At 45.4% G+C, this 21,850-nt stretch overlaps 1 protein-coding gene across 1 annotated transcript in view; it reads left to right on the plus strand.

Annotated features, from left to right (window-relative positions):
- Positions 1-10,807: 10,807 nt before the first annotated feature.
- Positions 10,808-21,850, plus strand: part of ZMAT4 (zinc finger matrin-type 4) — a 262,765-nt gene continuing 251,722 nt past the window's right edge. The window contains exon 1 of the mRNA XM_068532192.1: positions 10,808-10,909. Coding sequence (XP_068388293.1) covers positions 10,808-10,909 — 102 coding nt within the window. The remainder of the gene's footprint in view (positions 10,910-21,850) is intronic.

A 21,850-nucleotide genomic window follows, 5' to 3' on the forward strand; every position in this document is an offset into this window, starting at 1 on the left:
TTCCAGCCATGTCATGGTGCTTGTGTTTGAGTTGAGTTCGCTAAGGTCATGCTAGGTAGACCCTGGGGTCGTAGTGACTTAGCGCATCAGAGGTGTATTTCTCAACCACGTAACATCCAGTGGGCACCAGGGGTTATGGCCGTGGGGCTGCACTCCATGTGGTCACTCAGGATCCCAGGCTTTCAGAAGTTTCACTTCTTTAACACGTGGCTTCCAATGGACTAGGGGATGAGTATCCAAACCTCAGGAGAGAGAGCAAATAGAAGATCGTGCAGCCGGCTTTCCAGGCCCGCCTACAAGAGTGCACTTTGTTTTTGCCCAGATTGCATTGGCCAGAACTAGTACAGGCAGACTAACTGCGAGAGAGGATGAGAAATTCAGATTATTTTTTGTGGCTGGGGAGAAGGAAAAATATAACGGTGTCTCTGTTATAGAGAGTGTGGAGGATTTGTTTCCAGAAAATTCTGTCTCATCATTGGTGCATAGATGGTATCTATCTATTTATCATCAATCTATCTATCTATCTATCTGGCATCTATCTAACCTCTATCTATCTATCTATCATCTATCATCATCATCACTATCGTTTACCATCTTTAATAACAATGAGCCCCTATATAACACCTTTCAAAGCAAAGTTAAGATCTGGCAACAACTTGCATCCAGTCACGTGACTCCCTCATCCTGCCCGTCTGCACTAATCACCATCCTGAATCCTGTCCTCATTTTTTTGCTAAACATTTTCAGAGTTGTATCTTCTCTACATGTATCCTAAAGATGTATCTATTTTTATTTCAGTTTTTTACTCGTAGAAAGGATCTTGTGTACATGCTCTTTGACTTAGTTTTTCCATGTAAACATTCGACTGCCACGGTTCATCCATATTCTGGTGTGTTGCGGGACATCACTCATATCGTGGTTCTCCCTCAATTTATTCATCCCGCCTCCGGCAGATGCGCATCGGGCTGATTGCAGGTTTTGCTATTTGAACAATGCTTCCACCCTCATCCTTTACACGCCTCGTGTCGTGCACGGAGCAAGAATATTTCTTGCCTGTCAACTGGAGTGCGTAGCTTGATGAGATAATGCTTAACTTTCAAACTGCTCTTCCTATCAAAAGTGTGTGAAAGACCCTGTGTGTCCATACTTTCACCAACACTTGATACAGTCAGATATTTTCATTTTTACTAATCCCTTCATTGTTTATTAATGTGCATAACACACACACCTTTTTATGCTTAGCTTCCCCTGGTAGCTGGATTCCCTAAGCTGTCATTATTTTTCCTACTTCTTGCTGCATCCCCAAAGCAAGACGTGCTACACGATCTCAAACCAGCTCTCAGATGGGAAAAGAAGTTCTGATTGAAAGATTTCACGGAAGGGGCAGACCTGCAGGCAGGTTGTTGTCAGTTTGCGGATGGGTGGCCCCTACCTTTGCAACATTTAATTCCCGCGTCTTTTCATCTTGGCCACTCCAGATACTATTACACAGCTCTACAATTTTGCTGATTTTATGAGAAGCAGCACAGAAATCGAGACCAAAGAGGAATTTCCTGAGGAGCCAAGGCAAGTTAGCAGGCTGGAGTAGGGAACGGGGCTGAGAATGTCTGCTGGCGGACGGAAAGCCACACAGCATCCTCGGAGTGTGGATTAGAATAAAAGTGATCGTTTTCCCCGCAGCGGCTCGGTCTGGCTCATCTGCACTTGGTTACAGGTGCAGAACTATGCCTCCAAGCCCTGGATGTGATAGCCGCATTCACATCTGCCCTCAATCTGTCTGGTTCAGTAGGGGCAGTCGTGTGAAGATAAATCATGTAAACAAGTTACAGTAATGGAATACTTACTTATAAACTGCATTTGCAAAGGCTTGTATCCACTGTTCAGAAGAAAGATCGTGTTGTCTTGCAGCTTGTTAAGAAAATCCACCTGTTTTAAGGGTGCATCTGCTCCACCCAGGCAGCTGGCACCCTGGGAAGTGAGGAATCCACATCGTCAGCTTTCTTCCTTCAAGTCGGGGTGGGGAGGTGGCGGGGAGGGGGGTGGGGAGGGCGGGAACCTAGTCTTTAAGATGCGAGCGGCTTTTCCATCTGGGTGCACAGCCCTTCAGTTTGATGGAAAGAGCAACAGAAAACATAAAGGGCGTGTTCTTCTCGCCCATATTTTCTCCTCCCCTCTCCTCCTCTTTGTGGCTTAGTAATTTATTTTTTTCTCTCTGCCTCTGGCCTTCCTCCTGAGATGGGGGCTCTGTGTTGGCCCCGACGGAAGGGATAAACAAAGGGAAAATCTGAGTTCTCCATCCACCACCCATGTCTCCCCTCTGATGTGGCAGAAAGAGAAAGAAAATGCCTCTGACCCACTGTGATGGGGAGAGGTGCTGGAGTGCACCCATTCATATCCTACGGAAGGAAATGGTGCTTCTCCTGACAAAAGTGCTCCGTCAGGCCACTCAGACCCATCAGCTGGGGACAGTTGGGCTCATCGCCTGTTACTGCCAGCCACCTTGGGCCCTCCCCACAGCTGTCTCCTCTAGGGCCTTTGGGAAACCCAGACAGAAGAGCTCTTACCTTTTGGAAACCTGTTCACTCCCCTGCCTCTGCCCACATCCCCCATCTCTACTGTTCGCTGGAGACAAAGGTCCAACCCTGAAATCTTAGCAGGGACTTCTAAGCCACAGAACACGTAGAGATTCTAGAATGACATAAGAGAGAGATAGAGCCACTGCCTACTAGCTGGTATGAATATTTTATTTATGTGTGGAAGGAGATAGGGATTCTGTGTGTGTTTCTGCAGAATGGTGTGTACCGAGTCCAGTGTGTGAACCATCTCGTGAGATCAGAACCTTGGAGTTGTTCACTGCGGCAAACCTAGTGCCTAGAGGGGCACCAGCACGTAGTAAATGCTCAATAAACCCCGGGTGATGAGTAAAAGGGGGATGCGAGCGAGGCTGTAGGATATGCTGGACTTGGGCAGAGGCCGTTTTGTAAAGGTCATAGAAAATCTGAGGCGCTGGGGTTCCTGGAAGCCTTGGGCTCCACTCAGCCCCCTGGCGTCTACAATCCAGACTCACACGTCCTGACAAGGCACAAGGGGCCGGAGAGGGAGAAGTGGCCGGGGACCAGATGCACACGTGTGTGCCCTCAGAGGCTGGCCCAGGCTGGGGGCATGTTTGCTGCTCTCCGCCCCAGGTGTCATCGGCCAGCCCGAGCCATATGTGGACGAGACTGACAGATATGGTTCCACAGCCCAGGGCCTGGGATGAGGCACGTGTGCCCAGCAGAGGCAGATGCCTCTGAGTCAGGATCGCAGTGCCCGGTTTTACAAGTGAGGAAAATGGTGCCATTAAAAGGCAATTATTCAGGTGGTGTTAAGTCAGCTTTGCAGCTCCTGGCGGCGCCAAGCAGAAGAGAGAGAAGAGAGTGGTGTGGGGAGTTCTCTGTCTCTCTCAAGCTCAGGCTGGAAAGCAGAGCTTGCGCCTGCGTGTGGATAATCTGTGGTGAGGGGCCTGGACCTCCAGATTCCTTTACCTGAACAGCATCAGGAAGCGGGAGGCAGCATCCGATCAGCAGAAAGGGCTTCGTCCCAGGAAACAGGGAACCCAAAGGTGCTTCAAGCTGGTTGTGTATCTGACGTCCGTCCGGATCTCAGCCACTTCACGGAGGTTCCAGGTCCCCCGTCTGGCCACCTGGGGGTGTGCGGTGAATTAAAGGATAACACGTTGGGTCTGTGGCCCCGAGAGCTGGGTTCGGGCATCACTTCATTTGCGTGCTCTCGGCCCCCTTTCTCTCTCGGGTGCGATTTCATGGAAGTCCAGTTTGCTTCCATTTCTGGAGCACTTGCCGTGGTGGTTTTTGCTCAGGCTGCTTCGTCTGCTGCCATGGCAACCAGCCCTGCGTCCCCCACCTTCACATGGAGGGAGATGTGAAGGGACAAGACAGACCCAGCTCATCTGTGGGATTGTTGGTCCCTAGAGGCAGGGGTGGGGGTGAGGGGTCACTGTGGAGATGTTTCCAAAGTCACGTGTTTGTCTCCAAATCTTTGTCTGCTATGACAGGAAGGCTCGCGGGGAAGGCGGTTTATGTGCCCCAGAAGGACAGTGGCAGAGCCTGAAAGGGGAAGGGAGCACAGATCAGGCCACAGACACAAGAACACCAAAAGCGGGCTCCAGTTCAGGGCCCTTTCGCCCGGAGAATAAGAACTCAAAGTATCACAGAGAAGCAGACCAAGGCTTATTTGTTTTGTGCTGAAAATGGACCAGCCCCGATTCTCATAGCTTTCCTCCTTCTGAGTAGAACTTGATCCCCTCCAGGATTGGTAAGAACAAAATAGGAACCATTTCAATAGTCTTTTTGATGTTAATAATTTTAATTTTAAGATGTGGCTGAATGTAAACGGCAGCAGGATTCCTCCTGTCTGTTTCGCGTTCATAAACCAGGGGAAAGTTCGTTTTAATTGGTGGCATTTTCAGTCAACCATTCAGCTTGTCAAAATTGAAAGAGACAGAAGTCTAGCCTCTCCGCACGGGGCACTGTGGCCGCGGGAGTCCAGCCCTTTGCTGGGGTGGGCACGGGACATAGAGTGGAGGGTCCCAGCCGGATGAAGAGGAGCCAGCCAGGCTAGACAGAAGGGTGGTCTGGTTTTGCAGGGTGTCAGGCCAAATGGGAGGGCAGAAGTAGGTACTGAACCTGAGGGTGAGTCAGGCTACCGACGTGCAGGCAGAACAGAGGTGGAATGTGCGGGAAGACGGTAGCACATCCCAGTTTGATTAGATAAACGCAGGTAAAAGCGTCTGGACCCTGAGGTCAGTTCCAGCTTCCAAGGTTCCACCTGGACAGTTGGGGCTCTCCAGGCCACAACATATGAATTCTGGGCAGGATGTCTGCCCGACACTTTCATTTTCATATTTTTAATGCTGCTCCCTAGACGGGCGATAGGAGAACAGACTGAAAGGCTCACCGCGCTGAATTCCACCCCAGGGAGGGAGCCAGGGTGAGGGCTGAGCCTTTGGACACAGAGTCAGCCCCAGCTTGGTACCCGACTGCCACTTGCAAACTTGTTACTCAATCCGAAGCCTTAGTTACTCATCCGGAAAATGAGGCTGATGACGTTACCTGCCTCTTGGAGGAACTGAGTCAGGTGGTCAGGCTCTTAGCCCTAACTAAGCCTGACTCAGAAGCACCACTTAGTATGTTTATAGTAGTAAAATAAAATCTTCATTCCTTCTGGGTCTAGAGTTTTCACCAGAGTCAAACGCTGTTGAGAGCACTTTTTTTTTTTTATTTTGGCCGCGCCGTGCAACATGTGGGATCTTAGTTCCCCGACCAGGGATCGAGCCCGTGCCCCCTGCAGTGGAAGCGCGGAGTCCTAACCACTGGACTGCCAGGGAAGTCCCATGTTGGGAGTATTTTTTAGATGCAGTCCCTGATACTGATGAGTTCACAAAGTCAGACGGAGTGACAGTTTGGAAATGCAGAAATATGCCCCTAAGGGTAAGAGTAACACTTTGGTTGAAATTGCCATGAGTCTTAAATCCTATTTTTTAAAGGGCTAGTGAGGGGAGAGAGAGTGAGTGAAGAGTAGGTTAGGTTATTAGATCTTATAGATGAGCTTCGGAGGGAAAATGCCCAAATCTGTGACAGGATACCCAGAGGTGGGGATCTCCAAGCCGAGGGCTTCTCTCTCCAAGGGATGGGAGCAGAGATGCCACCCTGGGGAGTGTGACAGCTGTGGCCACCGCAGGGCCACCACAGTGAGTGGCTATGGGTGCAGAGAACTGGTCTACCCCCAGACTTTGGGTAGAATGTGCTTTTCCTTTGCATCCCCCCGGGGAGCAGTTCACAGCGGGAAGAGCACACTTGGGCAAGGGAGAGGGTAGGACGCAGTTCTCATCAAATTGCTCCACCTGCCAGTATTAGCACCTACCAACAACAAAAATAGGTTTTAAACATTCATGAAGTATGGGGTCTTCACAAGCATAAGGCCTGAGTATCAGCCGGCAGTGGAATAAGTAGAAACAAGACATTTTTGTAGATGATATTGTTAATACAAAAGAGGAAGCCTGTGAAGGCAATAAAAGCTATGATTTCAGCACACCGACTGTGTTATCTTCCCCCTTAGTCTTGAATGTGGTTCTGTTTATTTCTCTGCTTCAATATTTACAGCATCCCTCCTGAAAATAAGAATAACGATAATATAAAATTAATAATATTCATACCAGTGGTGGTAATATCTGTTTTTGGAGTGTCTGCCATATGCTACACTCTTTGTTAGATGCTTTCAATCTTCACCTTCTCTAATCACCGGAATAACCCTGTGAGAATGTTTGCCCCATTTCACAAATGAGGAAAGCAGGGCTCAAGGAGGATATATAACTTGCTCAGAAAACCTAGTTGGCAAGTGACCAAACCTGGATTTGAACTAATGTCTTGTTTTTCTCTGAAGAGCCCTGCATGGGTTTTGGGATCTTTAAGTCAGAAGCTATTTTAGCATTATTAGAAATGGAATGGAATGAAGAATATTAATCTCGGCTATGAAGCCTCAGGTTTCTTTGAATTTTCAGCCAGTGTTCCTGAAATCTACTCTTGAGGAGCAGAAAGAAGCAGAAAGGAAGACTTCACATCTGCATTTGAAGATCCTGAAAAACGCCATTCCTTGCACCTTGAGAAATGTGTTGGGACCTGGCTCTCCTGCTTCCATCTGGACCTTGAAGTTTGTGTACCCCTCTCTTCCTTGCATCTTGCTGCCTTTTCCCCTCATGTTGCATAATCCCAAATAAGCCCACCAGTGCCCTTCATATATATCTTCTTATACCTACTGATAGTAGGATTTCCTCCTGTGCCAGGGAAAAGAATTAGCTCCTGAGTTGGAACCCATTTCTCTCCACTCCAATCCTGTCCATCCTTAAATTTCAACTCTTATAGAGCCTCCTTGAAGAGTTCCCTATAATGCCTCTTGTCTCTTCAAATCCTGTAGCGCTTTTTACCAGCCAATTACACTTGCTGCCTGTATTTGGTGGGTATCTCTCTTCTCACTCAATAGCTCATAAAGATTTGGAAGACAGGATCTGTGCCTTCTGTTGTCCCGATGCCTCACACATAATAGATGCTCAGTAACCATTATTGAATAAACAAAATCTCTCCCCTCCAAATTTTCTTTATTTATTATACTGAACTACACCTCTGAGTCTTACACTGTCACCGCTACACATTTAAATATTGCTGTATAGAGACCTAGGACAGCCAATGAGAATCTAATCATGTTCCTGTTCTAATACTGCCTCCAATTCTACTCTGGGCCTTTACTTTCCTACAATACAGGCAGCCCTGTCCTCTGTGAATACTGAAGAGTGATAGAGAGGTTATTCAAGTCTTCAGTGTTTGCTTTGGAATGTGCCAGGGTGGGGAATACTGAGGAAGCTTTCCTTCAGATCAGTTTCAAATTCAGGACATCAGACTGCTTCCCTTACTCTTGTCTCCCTCCTCACAATGCCCCAGTGCCTGGTCAGAGTTCAGTACAATCAGCATGTTCTTAGAGTTTGGGGGGGCGTGTCACCACACATTGGCCCTGATGGACAGTATGACTGACCAGTAAGTGATCAGTGGCCCAGCCCCGTCTCAGCTCTAGCCAATGATTCAGCACCATGGACAAGGTTAAGGAAAGACAGTCAAGTTTTCCTTTTTCTTCCCAGCTCTCCTGTACTTCTGAAGGCCAGTGAAGCTGGGAATCCTATTCTAGACAAGCTGGAGGAGAGGAGCAAGTGACAGCCTCCCCTCTTGGGAAGTCCACTCTTTGAATCATAAATCAGACCCTCTGCATGTCTAAAGTGACCTACACAGAAAGAGTTCTCTTTTCTTGGAGTAAAGGTCTCATGCACGAACCAGGCTGACACTTGTTCACTGATAGCGTCCCACTGGAATTTAACTCATTCAGGTATTCTACTCGGGCCGTGTCGATTTCAGAGGGGTCTTTATTACCATTTTACTGTACGTGGGCTTGTTCAAGTCAATATTCTTATATAAAACAGTGGAAAAAGCCAGGATATTCTCTTCTTCCTTTGAATTTTTTTTTTTTTTTTTTTTTTTTTTTAGTATACACATTTTATATTCTGCCTTTAAAGCTATTTCTGCTGCACAGCTGCCTTACCGAGACTCAGACTCCTACGGGCCCTGCTTGGTCCGACATGTACCTTGAATATCCTTTCACACTGTTTGATTTCTGCAGTCAGTTGTATAATGAGGCGGGAGTGTGCATTGAGTTTGGAGATTCCTATTAACCAGGTCACCCGTGAATCTATTTTCGTGCTTTTCTTTATTAGAAATAGCAGGGAACACGATAATATTTAAACACAACTACTTATAGGAGCTTGGCTTCAAAAATACACCTTACCAAGTTTTCTTTTCCCATTTGACATTTCAAAATGTTGTACTACATTTTCGCATCATCAAAGCACCTCTTCTCCATTTGCACTCTAGGCTGTGAATACAGACCGTTGCAAATGACAGTGGATGTTTTGGAGGGTCATTTGGATTTGTGATCCTCTGCTGACATATTTGGAGTGTTTCATTCTGCTCTTGGCATTGCCTTTGAAGATGGTTCATAAAAAGACAGACACAGACCAAGACGATAAGGCAGGACAGGTGTTGGGAATAGATAGAAGAGAGCTATCTTCAATACTTGAGGGAGGGGATCTCATGAGAAAGGGGAGTAGAATAATTCTGTGTTGTTCCCAAAGAGAATCAATGAGTGAAATCTACAGGGGGACAGATTTTGAATCAACCTAAAAAGTACCTAAATACTAGAGCTGCCAGGCTCTCTGGAACAGGCTGCCATGTGAGGTCGTGAGCCTCCAGGCACTGCAGGTGCTGTACTCCAAGTTGACCGGGCTGTCTGCCCGGAACGATCCTTCCAGAAATAACAGGTCCATTTCAGCTGTGAGAATCACTGGTCCTTACTCTTTGGCATTACTGTTGGGACTCAGGGCATTGCGAACCATAGGTACTCGTCTCCTGGGAGCAGAAACTGTGAATCCTTTTGAACTGCTTAATACAAATGCCCTAACGGGCCAAGATAGCCAAAGGTAAGGTAGGAAGTGAGTTTGGAGTTGTTGAGTAGGCAGCCTTTTATTTCAGACGGATACTTTACTCTCATGACCCAACTATTTAGATGATTTTTTTAAATGTCTTAAAATGGACCACAGTCCTTCCTCTTGTTGCATTAATCAAGACTTGCCCGATATCTTACCAACATCGGGATGTCAGTAAAAATGGGATAGTGATTCCCATTCAAATAAAAGGAGCTTTACAGTTTATACAGTACATTCTTCTAGATTTCTCCTTTTGATATTCCCCACAATTCTCTAAGGAGGCCTGGAAAATGTTGTTTTCTCAACTTTTATAGGGAGAGAACTGAGACCTAGAAGGTTTAGTGACTTACCATATCATGCAGCTTGCAGGTAGCGCTCGACCTGGGCTGGAGAGTGGGAATTGGGATCAGGGAAGTTGGGCAGTATCTGTGGCCATGCCAAACATCAGCAGTGTGACTCTGGACAGTGTCATGTGTACAGTGAGGGTGTCGGAGTAGGATGAACTCCATCCTCCACCCTACAGGGTGCCCACCTCACCCTGCTGTCTCGGCTTCTCAGGCCTCTTCATATGCATGGCCTCTGGCACAGTCCTTACTCTTTGCTTGGCAGGTAGGAGGTAAGATGAAACGAATTTTGGGGTTAGAGAAAAGCATCCTGATGTGCTGGTGTGTGTTTCCAGGGTGGTGACATTACATTTCAGCTACTGTAAGACACCTCTGTGTCAGCTCACTTTCACAAGCTTGAGAACTTTGGCTGCGTTTTGGTTTGGGGTTTGGAATTTGAGGATATGTTTGTTTACCTTTGTGGGCTCACTTGTGGTGTGGAGCGGTGGAAGTGGCCTTTATGAATTTCCCCTACCCTACATGTAGAAAAGTCAGCAGGAATCATGAGGGCTTCTCACTTTACAAGGCATAGACTTGCAAAGAAAGTGATACTTTAGTCTGATTTTACTATTTAATTGTCTAAGTAAAGCTATTGAACTCAAAAGTCAATTTGATATTGCTTATAAGTCTCTTTACAAAACTAACCTGTTTCCACGTACTGCAAAAGCAATCCATGTTCATTGTAGAAAATGTAAAAATAAGGAAAATTACGTGATTACCTATAATCTCCCAAAGATAACTGCTATTAACCTTTTGGTAAAACTTCCTGGAATGGTTTTCTGCACACCTATACATGTTTTAAAAGAAATTAGTATAATTATGTACATACTGATTTGTAAACCTTTGTTGTTAATGGTAAACTTTTTCCTAGTTTACTAAATATTTTCTTAAAGGATTTGATCGGAGTTTGGATTTAGGAGCCATGTAGTATTCTAGTGTGTGGCTGTATCAGAATTTCATTTAACCTATTTCCTACTGTTGGCTATATTGTGTGCTTACAATATTTTGCTAATATTAATCATCTTTGAAGATGTCTTTTCACATAAATCCTTGACAATACGGTAGATGTAGGTCTGATGTGTCAAACAAAGAAAACTAAAGCTGGATTTCAGTTTTTTGGGGTATCAGCCACGCTGTTGAGCATTTATGAGAAAATGGTCACCTATACACTTACTAAGGTCGATTGACATGATCACCCCAAAGGTTTGGGGAGATCTCCCCCACTGTCACCATCATTGGATCTGGTACCGGGCTCCTGGCTTCTTCACACACTTAGTGTCCTGCATAAAAACCAAAGCAGTGGATTCATCTTGCTTTTCTCTTCTTTTGATCCTCTTTTAGCCTGATGAAGTCCTCCGATATCGATCAGGATTTATTTACAGACAGTTACTGCAAGGTGTGCAGTGCACAGCTGATATCGGAATCTCAGCGCGTGGCCCACTACGAGGTAAGAACAGCTTCTCCCACTCAGTGTGTTCAAATGGAAGCAAGAGTAGCCTGGGTCAAGGCTGTGGGACTTGAGGGTGCTGCTTTCTGGACCTGGGGCAGATCTTGAGAAGCACAGGGCTTGAGCCGGCGAGTCTGAGATCAGGCCAGGACAAATGTGCATGCGTGGGGTTGGAGAGAGCGCTGGGGATGTCACTCTCAGGCCCCTGGCTGCTTCCCAAATTCTGCTTTTTTCTTTGTCCCTCAGCCCCTGGGGACCCAGTGCGCTTTCTCTACTTGTTAAATCTGTCATTGTTCATCCCTGAAGTTCCTTTCAGGGACACAGCCCAGGTTGCATTAGTGCCAGCTTCTCTTTCCTTCTCTGACCCTGAAGAAAAGCTCAGAGGCCCTTTCTTCATCACTGGAGGGAAACATGGCAGCATCAGTGGTTCAGCACCAAATTCCTTCCACCTTCTGGCTGCTGCCCCCAAAAGTGTTTATTAGCAAGAAGACATCCCCCCGCAGGGTGATGCCCAAGTTTTAAAGCCCAAATACTCTTGAAGGACATAATTCATTGGCTTTGGCTTTTTAGGATGGAAGTTCAAATGGCTGCTTTTTGATCTTTTATTGGGAAGAGAGGATGAGAGGAGACAGGTCGACCAGTTTCTGAGGAGGGAATGGCGGGGGGACACGCGTGGAGAAAAGGGGAGCCTGGGCCCCCAGATGCTGCTCAGGGCCATTAGCTTTGCAAGAGGACATATACCAGCGAGAACATGAGCTTTCAAGGGCAATAATTTGTAAGTAATTTTAGCTTAGAGGGCTTAGCCAGCAATTTTCTTTTTGTCTGACAAATGCCAGTTGTCACTGTCACTCACCAAACTCCTCTGAGCCTCAGAATCCTCTGTGCACGAGGAAAATAATAATAACCACACGCACACACACATACCGAGCGACGCATTCATCGGACCATGTGCGCTTCTCAGGATTTTGTGGTGACCAGAGAGACCCCTTGAAATAGCATTTGTGAAAACACTTCGGAAGCTGTACAGTGTGGCAAATGTGCAAAATTACATTATTTCTCATTATTAACTCCGTGGCAGCAATATTTGGATGAAGGCAAAGAAAACTTGCTCTTCAGAGAAAACTTTTAAAAATCAGCCTCTGTGAAAAAAGTCAGCATATTCTTTTGTCAGTAGGCAACTGAGTGGAAGAGGAAGGAAATGTGAATGCAGAAGAATGATCAACATGGAAGATAGCCATCTTTCGAAATTAAGAATTTCTAAATTCTGTAGGTATTGCTTTGTAAACACACATGGTTTTTATTAATTCCATTTCCCCAGTGAAGGAAAATCAGGGAATTTGTCCCTGCCCTGAAATTCCACAGCCTCCTATTACGTTCTCCCTTTATTAGGCTTTTTGGGTTCCATTTTTAATCATCTTACTAGATTCTTGAGGCCAGAAAGAGAGTTTTATTCATTTGATCTTCCATAATTCCTGGGACAGCATGTGCACATCAGAGCTGTTCAGTGAGCTTTTGTTTACAAAAATAACCTGGTGACACTGTCCAAACACTGCTTTTTTTGTTCCCTGAGCTAGAAAAGTAATGTCAGAAAATCGAAAACAACAATCTTTTTAAAGGAAAAACATCTTAGCTGCTCAGCTACGGGTTTAGGTATTTGAACTCAAGTTTTCCTGTTACCACACTGCACCAGCTGTGGCATAACTTAATTGTTTAGAGGATGTGTTAAGATTTGTTGTGTGTAGCATAGATGAGAGGGAGAAGAGAAAGCAATCGCAACAGATCTGGAGTTAACCGAGTTACATATCATCAGAACAACATGAAATGTGTTCCCGTTAACCAGGGATGGGAACTCTGGGCGAGGGTTCATCCCCTGCTTCCAGGTAGAGGTGGGTACTTGCTTCGGGGAAAATACACATGCAGAGCTGCTGCGGGTGCGGAAAGGGTATAGCTGGGACTGAGCACACCTCGTGTGGTCTCTGGTCTTCCAGCTTCGGTTGGAGACGTCCCCAGTTCTTCATCTCTAGGTGGATGGCTCCTATCAGATGATCTCAAAGGCCATCTGAGAACTGATATTTTCATGCCATTCATCCCTCCCACCCTCCACACACCCGCTCTGCTGAAATTGCATGTAGAGTGGGTCTCTGTGAGTCCTGTTGCCAAAATTTGCCCACTGTACATCGGGGCCGGATTAAATCTCGGAGACAGAGTTTTGGGGGAAGTAGAAAGAAATAGCTGTATTGCTTTGCCAGGCAAAGGGGGCCTAATGTCCTCAAGACTGTGTGTCCCACCCTGGAGCGGGTAGTGAGGGGTCTTACAGTGTTCAAGGAGCAGGGCGTGGTGAGCAAGTGGACATTCTTCTGATTGGTCGGTGGTGATGTAAGTGGGAATCAACATCATCAGCCTTCTGGCTCCAACCAGCCTAGGGTGTGCGCGTTTGTGGGCAGCACACAGTTTACTTCTCCCACCTGCTGAGGGTTTCAGTATCTGCAAAACAGCTCGAAGGACGTGGCTCAGAATATTATTTATAGCCCTGGAGGAAGGTCCTTGACTTTGTTTAATGGTTAAAGTAATATTATTTGTCTTGCTTGACCATTTCCTTTCTTTCTGCATTTTCTCACTTCTCTGATTAAATTTATTCTTTGACTAACGTTCTCCTACAGACAAAGAGGCAGGCGGAGGACATGGGTGGGTGTCCATCCTGGGAAGGTCTCATAGGGTCCAGCTCCATTACGGTCCCAAATCCCAGTCAGCTCACTGAAAATGTGGCTACAGTTATTCTCAGTGCTCTTTCACTGATTTATTGCTTCAGTATGATTTTACTCTCAGTTTGACCAGATCATATTCCCAGCCTCCCTACAGGGCAAATCAGTGGGAATCTTCCGTGTATTTTCTGCGTGCCCAACACTATTAACGTTTGATATTGCAGGCGGTTCTGGGTTATGTGAGGAATAGTCCCTGCCACCAAGAGGCTTATGAACTTCCTTGGAAAGGAAAAGCCATGGACAGTTTAGTGTGGTATCTATGTGTGTGAGACCGGGAACAGGCTCTGTAGATTCTGCTCCTAAAAAGAGGCTGATCTAACTTGATATAAACAGAGTGTTCATTCTTCTGCCCATTTGACTTTCTGATGTATATGCTATGTTGTGCTGTTAATTTTTTAGATCTTTGCATATTCCAAATTCAAAAGGGTGAGTCATCACCGAGAGCTATTATGGTCAAGAGAGATTTGTGGGGATGACGTGAATTTTCGAGGTTTCAGTGGATGCGTTAAATTTAGAGGTTGCTAGAGTAAGAAGCCTTGGAATCTCCAAGGAGGCTGGCCTGGCTGGACTGGAAGATTTGTGCTGGAGGAGAGAGGCTGGCAGCACCTATAGGTAGGGTGTGATCAAGGGGTAAGGAAAGGGGAGTCTGGACTCTTGTGAGGCTCTTAAGTATTTGAGAGTGTAAAAAATAACTATGCATTTCTGAGTGACAGCGCATCGACGGTGGTCAAGATGTATTGTTGGGAAAAGAACAGCTCTTGATATGACTTTTGCCAAGAGACTAACGTGCCAGTCCACTGAAGCTGGAGGAAAAAAAACAGAGCAGACGTGTAATGGCTAATAGCTTCATGTCCCATTTAAAAGCCTGAGCCTTTGTACAGGAGGACACAACCTAATATATGTCTAATAGACTAAACCCTTCCATGCTATACTTTTTTTTAAGATCTCTTTTTACATATGAAGTCCTGGGCTGAAAAAAAGGGGAAACATAAAGACATTATTGTTTTTCTTACTTGCTAAGCATTAATAACATGTAATGTTTTGGTGGAAAATATAATTAGATGTTGTCTCTGCTCACTGGTTGAATAGTCTGAATCAATAGAACAAGTAGACACAGACACAGAGGGGAAGAGAAAGCTTTCAAATGAATACGCCTGAATGTTACAGAGGTTAGAACTTGTTTCCCATTGAGGCCATGAGGGAAGGGGTGGTTTTCTAAGTGTAGGAAGAAGAGGATTGGAAGACTATGAGAACTGAAACCAAAAGGACAGAAAGATTATTTTCTGGAGTAAAATTAAAGGAAGAAGATGAATGATCACATCTAGCAGGAGAGAAAAAGCTCTTGTTAGGCAGGGAGCCAGCCATCAACGCGCCAGCCCCGATTCCTTGCCCGTTTTGTGAACCCTAATACCCTTGTGTTACTTTGCCAGCTGTGTAATTAATCACTGCTTGTGAAATCCGTGTCTCAGAGGCACCTCCAAACAAGATTGCAAGCTTCCTGAGGGCAGGCCAGAGTCATGCACTGTGTTTCTCATTTATTTCCACAGCTTGGCCCATGGCTGTTGCTCAGTGGCACTTCGAGGGTGATGAGGAGGTTGCGGTGGGGACTGGCAGAGGGAAGCAGTGGGGCAGGTGTAATGGAAGCGTTCATGGATGCACCAGAACACGCGATGCTGTACGTTTGGAGTCGCTCTATACTCTCGGAGCGGCCTTCAATGTAGAGGTGACAGTTCTGCAGTTATAGGAAAGACGGTTCTCTAAACTGATGGGGAACTCTTCAGACATCTCTGAATCTTGTAGTAATGTCAGTCCTGGCAAGTGAACCCTATCAGTCCCCCCCGGGAATGTCAGAATCTAGTGGCAGGTGCATCGGGTCTGCAGGGGCATGCTGAAATGGATTTTTCAGTTTCACCTGTTTTGATGGCCTTCCAACAGAACTCTGCCTTCCTTAGCTTCTGTTTAAAGTGGGGAATAGCTGAAGGGCACTCTCTTAGTCTCTATAGGTCCAATAGTGAATGGGGCATAAGTGTTTCCTGGGTAGAGACGACAAGGTACACGTGAGGTCTCCAATATATGCTGATTACTGTCTTGACTTTTGGTGTTACCAATGCCTTTATTGCCTTCTCCCCCTTAGTCCCTCATACCTTCGTCTCCACTTTGCTTCTTCTTTTTGCTAATTGCCTGAGTAAGCATGCAAGCTGGACAGCTCCTGGCATATGTATGAGAGTTGGGGGTCAATGTTGTGTTGTGTTTCTGCATCAGTCCTGCCAGGTACCACGCAAACTGGGCTTGAATATCGGCAGGGCTCACTGTATCCTCACACCACTCGCATCTCTCCTGGGTACCACCGGTGATGTGCTCCCGGAGATGCAAGTACTAACCGTGTGAGGACGATAAAGGATCTTTATTGCAGGGTCCTGTGGAGATGCCTCCTTTGCATTGTACACTGAGATTTGCTGTTTTAGTCTCTTCAGATCTCTTATAGTCATGACATGCTTAATTTCTCCCAGATGCTCTTACTACAATTATTGGTGCATCTGCCCAGGCTAAAGCAATCCTTACTACCTTTCCTCACGTCCCTGATTGCCTGATGCTCTTCAATGTCTGTTTCTTGACCAAATCATGAAGACTCTTGACTCTTGAGCTTCTGTGAAATTTGTTCCTATTCTTATGTTTTTCAACCCCTCTGGTCACCATTACATTCTCCCTGGGGCACGTGGAACACATGCATCCCATCTCCATGGGAACAGCCTCCAGGTGCTACCCAGTCACTGCCTACAGCTCAAATGTCAGGATCTCCAGGAGGGGAGTGTCTTTCTCTATCAGTTGTGGATGTGAGTCCTCTTGGTTCAGCCACCAACGAACAAATGAGAAATGTCATCTCTCCCCCTCTTACACTTTAGAGTGGTGATGACAGCAGTAATATTTTCCATCTGAAAAAGGAAGAAAAGAAGGCTAAGAGTAACCACTAGTCCATAGCAAAGTCGACATCCTGCAGGGCAGGCATTGGGAAGTTTCTCTTTCCAGGGAGTGGGGGAAGTTACCCAAATAGAGTCTGATCTTCCCCTCTGGGAGGGACTTTTTGTTCATTTTCCCCAGTGATCCCTGGCTCTGCCCCCAGAGTTCTTCCCTGTCAGTCCGTGGCCCTCCTTGACACATGTGAAACGGATCCTGGGTCCTCCATCCTCCTTGGGGACCGCCAGCACTCACAGCCCACTTTCTGCCTGAGATTGATTTAAGGTTTGGAGACTATTCAAAGCTTTTCTTATTCCAGATCATAACAGCTTTAGTAATACAACTCTCTCAGTAATATAGAAGGCTTCTGATTTGTTTCCTTTCAGAAAGCTCCTCATGTCATAACCATAGTTTTTCCCAGACGTAATTTCTAGGCTGTTTATTATATTGCTTCCTTACTTCTGTGCCTCTATTTTTCAGTTTCATCGTGGCTACCTTGAGGTTATTTAAAAGTGGGTGGAAAGACCCATCCTTAATCTGATTTTTGCCAAAGGCCTGAGTCACAACATGCAACTGAGAAATCTCACGGGGTCTGCAATACACAATGTCTTTGAAAATGACAGAGAGGCAATGAGGGAAGGGGCAAGGTAGGGTAGGGGATCAAGAGGTACAAGCTACTATGTATAAAATAAATAAGCTACAAGGATATATTTTACAGCACAGGGAATATAGCCAATATTTTATAATAACTATAAATGGAGTATAGTCTATAAAGATTTGGGATCGCTATGTTGTACACCTGAAACTAACATAATATTGTAAACCAACTATACTTCAATTAAAAAAAAAAAGTTAAACAATGACATCTCTTACTTCGAGGTGACTAGAAGCAATTAGCAAATGACGTTTCCAACTCTTTAAGCCTCAAATTTCTGAAATAGCTTTTTATTTTGCTTATATTTATTTGCTAGCGTGTCAGCTACACATCATAGTTCTTGTAGTTCTTTGATACTTTTATAAAAAACCTAGCTGAACATCAGTAACAGGCAACTAGGAACAGGTAACATCTATCCAAGCAATCCGCTTTTCCATCTTCTTATAGTTTTCTTAGAATTTTAACCACTTCCTAGTGCAGAACCATTGAGTTCTAGCACCATAAGCTCTGGAGGCAGGTCTGCCCTCCGGGGTATTATAGGCAGTAGCTTTGCCAATATTTTGTCACTGTATATCCCAGATCTGCTGTATCTGTACCCTCCCCACCTAACTCTCCACCTGCTAAGCCAATGCCAAATATTTGGCGTCTTGTTATGGGAGAACCCCCATTTCTACCTTAGACAAGGTAGGCTAACTGCAGTCACAAAAATCTCAGCATCTTAGAAATAAAAATTTCTTTACTGCCTGCGTTATAGCCCATTGTGGGTTAGCAGAGGGGGTTTTGTACCATGTAATTATTCAGGACTAAAGTTGACAGAGGCTCCACTGTCTTTGCTCCTGACAAAGATGATAGAGCCATCAGTTGCTCTGAGTGTCAAAGTCCAGCTGACATTTGGGGGACCGATGGGCAATGTGGGTGACTGTGCAGGACATTTTAGGGGCCAGGTCTGCAAGTGACAACACCATATTCACCTACATTCCACTGACCAGACCTCAGGCCTATATTTTCTGACTGCATGAGAAGCTGGGCAACCAATGTGGCTTAGCTGGGTTCCCTGGAGGAAAATGGAGCCGGTTTGGTGAACATAGAGCACTGCCTCTGTGCACTGCATGTGTGTGACACCAGAGGGACATTGTGACCAGGACCTGCTGTGGGTTTGTTGGGGATGGAGGGGGGGACGTAGAGAAGAAAGAGGAAGAGAGGAAAGGCTGTACATCCCCAAGGGAGTGCTCTTGACAAACAAACATACAAAAAACAACTCTGGGGAACTTCCTTGGTGGCGCCGTGGTGAAGAATCCGCCTGCCAATGCAGGGGACACGGGTTCGAGCCCTGGTCCGGGAAGATCCCACATGCTGCGGAGCAGCTAAGCCCGTGCGCCACAACTACTGAGCCTGCGCTCTAGAGCCCGTGAGCCACGGCTACTGAGCCCACGTGCCACAACTACTGAAGCCTGTGTGCCTAGAGCCCGTGCTCCGCAACAAGAAAAGCCACTGCAATGAGAAGCCCACGCGCAGCAACGAAGACCCAATGCAGCCAAAAATAAATAAATAAATGTATTAAAAACAAACAAACAAACAACTCTGGCAATCACGTGTCTGGGGACCCCTGTGAAGTTGATGCCTATTTCATTTCCATGATGTGTGGAAAACTGAAGCCAACATGTGTTGTTTGTCTGAGACAAAGAAATACAATGCTATCAAATGAGGATTTTCTCTCCAACTCCTCTGACTTAATTGGTCAAGCCCAGAGATTTTCCATTTGGAATTTGGAGGCTGTGTTCTGAGCGGCATGTCCAACTGGGAGGATCCCCCCCTGCTCTGCCTTTTTGGGCCCCGCCATCCAGTCTCCCAGGCTCTGAGCTCTGGGGGGCCCAGGTGGTGAGCGGCCTGCCTACCCCACCCTCAGGGGCTCTCCATCTGTGGGCAGAAGCTGGGGATCTGTCCTTGGTATCTCAGCATCTTCTAAAGATGGCTGGCTGGGAGAAATTTCTCTTTGCTCTCCCTTATAAGAAAAGGTGTTCTTCTGCTTGAGAGGCTGCTTTATCACAGGCCCTTGACTCTGATCTAGTTTCCTGCTTTGCTTTATTCACCAGATCCATGGCCACATCCAGCAACAGGATTTTGTGTGCACATTTACTGTGCTCACTTTACCTCTGGATGTTATTATTTTCTTTCCCCTGTTGTAATTTAAATCTGTACCTCTCAATTATTTATTTCATCCTTTTGCGTTAGAGGTGGATGTATTTTGATATGTCTTCTTAAAGTCTTTGAAGAAAAGAGCGGGGGATAAACATATCAATATTTAATCTTTTTTTTTTTAACATTTTATTCGTTTTTTTTTGAAGAGGGGGTAAATTTATATGACTCAAAATTCAAAAAGTGTGGAAGGGTGTATAATGTGAAAATTCTTCCACTTATTCCTGTTTCTCAGCTACCCAGTTCTTCTCAGAAGAATCCTGGGTGACCGATTTTCTTTGAAATGATCTATGCCTATCGATGCAGCTTAATTTTTTAAAAAATTTTTATTAGAGTTGATTTACAATGTTGTGTTACTTTCTGCTGAACAGCAAAGTGTATCAGTTATACATATACATATACCCACTCTTATTTAGTCTCTTTTCCCATATAGCTCATTACAGAGTATGGAATAGAGTTCCCTGTGCTATACAGTAGGTCCTTATTAGTTACCTATTTTATATATAGTAGTGTAAATATGTCAGTCGCAATCTCCCAGTTTATCCCTCCCCGCCACCACTTTCCCCCCGGTAACCATAAGTTTGTTTTCTACGTCTACGACTCTATTTCTGTTTTGTAAACAAGTTCATTTGTACCATTTGTTTTTTAGAGTCCATATATAAGCGATATCATATGATTTTTGTCTTTCTCTCTCTGACTTATTTCACCCAGTATGACAATCTCTAGGTCCACCCATATTGCTACAACTTAATTTTTCCTTTTCTTTTCACAAATGGCAGCAAGCTAGACCCTCCACTTTTTGTTTGTTTTAGTCGTGGCTTAGATTCTCATGATACGAATGTATCACAGTTTGTAAAGAAAAAATTTACTGAATTGACTGATGACTCCTTGGCAGGCTCGATAAAACTCTGGTAGCAGGAAGGTGCTCCCTGTGAACCCATGTTTCGTGACGCGCAGGTCAGTTACTTTTCAGATCCTGGCTGCTACTGAATGGTTATTGACAGTGACAATTTTTCTTCCAGTTTTCCGTTCCCGGCATTCCCTCGAAAGCATATGCATTTCCGACTTCCGAGGCACTGGGCCATCTGGGCTTGTTGATTTTTTTAAGAAGATGTTAGCAGACAGGGGAATATTGAAGGCTAATGACCTAAGGAAGTGGGTTGGAGTGTTGATGTCAGCTGTGGTGTCTTGCCCACGTTTCTTCTGATGCTTGGAGAAGATGTTGACGGCATCATATTTCCCTCCCTCTCTGTGATTTGAGAATTTAATTCATTTCTTTAGGCTTTTACTAAGATGCTTTAATTTTGAGTGGAATGTTTCTAGCTTTGAATTCCATCCCTTTCCCTGAGGATCATACAAAGGCATAACTGTACCTCCTCAGGCAGGATCCCTACCACCTTCAAATTGCCCCCTCCTGCCTGCAGCCCCCTTCTCCCTGCCCCATCCTTCAGGTTTCCTGGCCTCTGGGCACATCTGTGCCACCACGATGCCAGCTGCTGGGAAGACTGTCCTGTCCACACACTCTACTGACTCAACTATAGAAACAGTCCGGCCCTCACCCTGAAAAACCCACAGGCAGATGGAACGTTTTAGATTTTACTGAGAAAATAGGAAAAATAGAGCAAAACTCTCTTCTATCTCTGCCCCAAATATTCCTCCTCCTGCTCTGGCCTTGCAGTCCCAGATGTTGCCTTTGACTTGGGATGTTTCTCCACCTTCTGGTTCCAGAAATCCAACCCATCTCTGTTTTCATTAATTCCTTGTAGCTCTTGACTTACTGGAAACTAAACCTCTCCAGGTTTGGCCCTAAATGATACCTCTCATCTTACTGCCCAGTTTTCTGTGGCCCTAAAGCGGCCCCTGCGTTTAACCTGGGGAATTCTATGGGATTCTGTCACTTACTTTAAAGCAACATCTTCTTTTTCCACTTCATGGAAACATTCATACTCCTTCTTGGCCCACCTGCTAAATTCCCCAGTTTGTATGTGTGGAGTGAATTCACGCAGTCTATCCTCAGAGCAGGCAGAGTTTACCTGAGGTAGGAAAAGAGCTTCCGGTGTTCTCAAGGTCAGAGGCCTGCGTTGTAAGTATAATCTTAGTGACGTCACTTCACCCGTCCAGAATTGAGCTCCCCCTTCTGTACTCTGAGAAGGTTAGGGGTCTTCTTTCTTCTACCCCCATTCCTTATGCCCCTCTCCCCTGCATCTGCAAAGGTAACCATTTTATTAGGGTTGACATATTTTTTATTTGTATATGGTCTTTGAAATGTATGTTGCTTTGTGGGCGTGTATATTTTATTTATTTAATTTTTTGTTTATTTTTAAAATTAATTTTTATTGGAGTATAGTTGCTTTACACTGTTGTGTTAGTTTC

The sequence above is a fragment of the Eschrichtius robustus genome, chromosome 21 (genome assembly GCF_028021215.1).
Source record: "Eschrichtius robustus isolate mEscRob2 chromosome 21, mEscRob2.pri, whole genome shotgun sequence".
NCBI lineage: Eukaryota > Metazoa > Chordata > Mammalia > Artiodactyla > Eschrichtiidae > Eschrichtius > Eschrichtius robustus.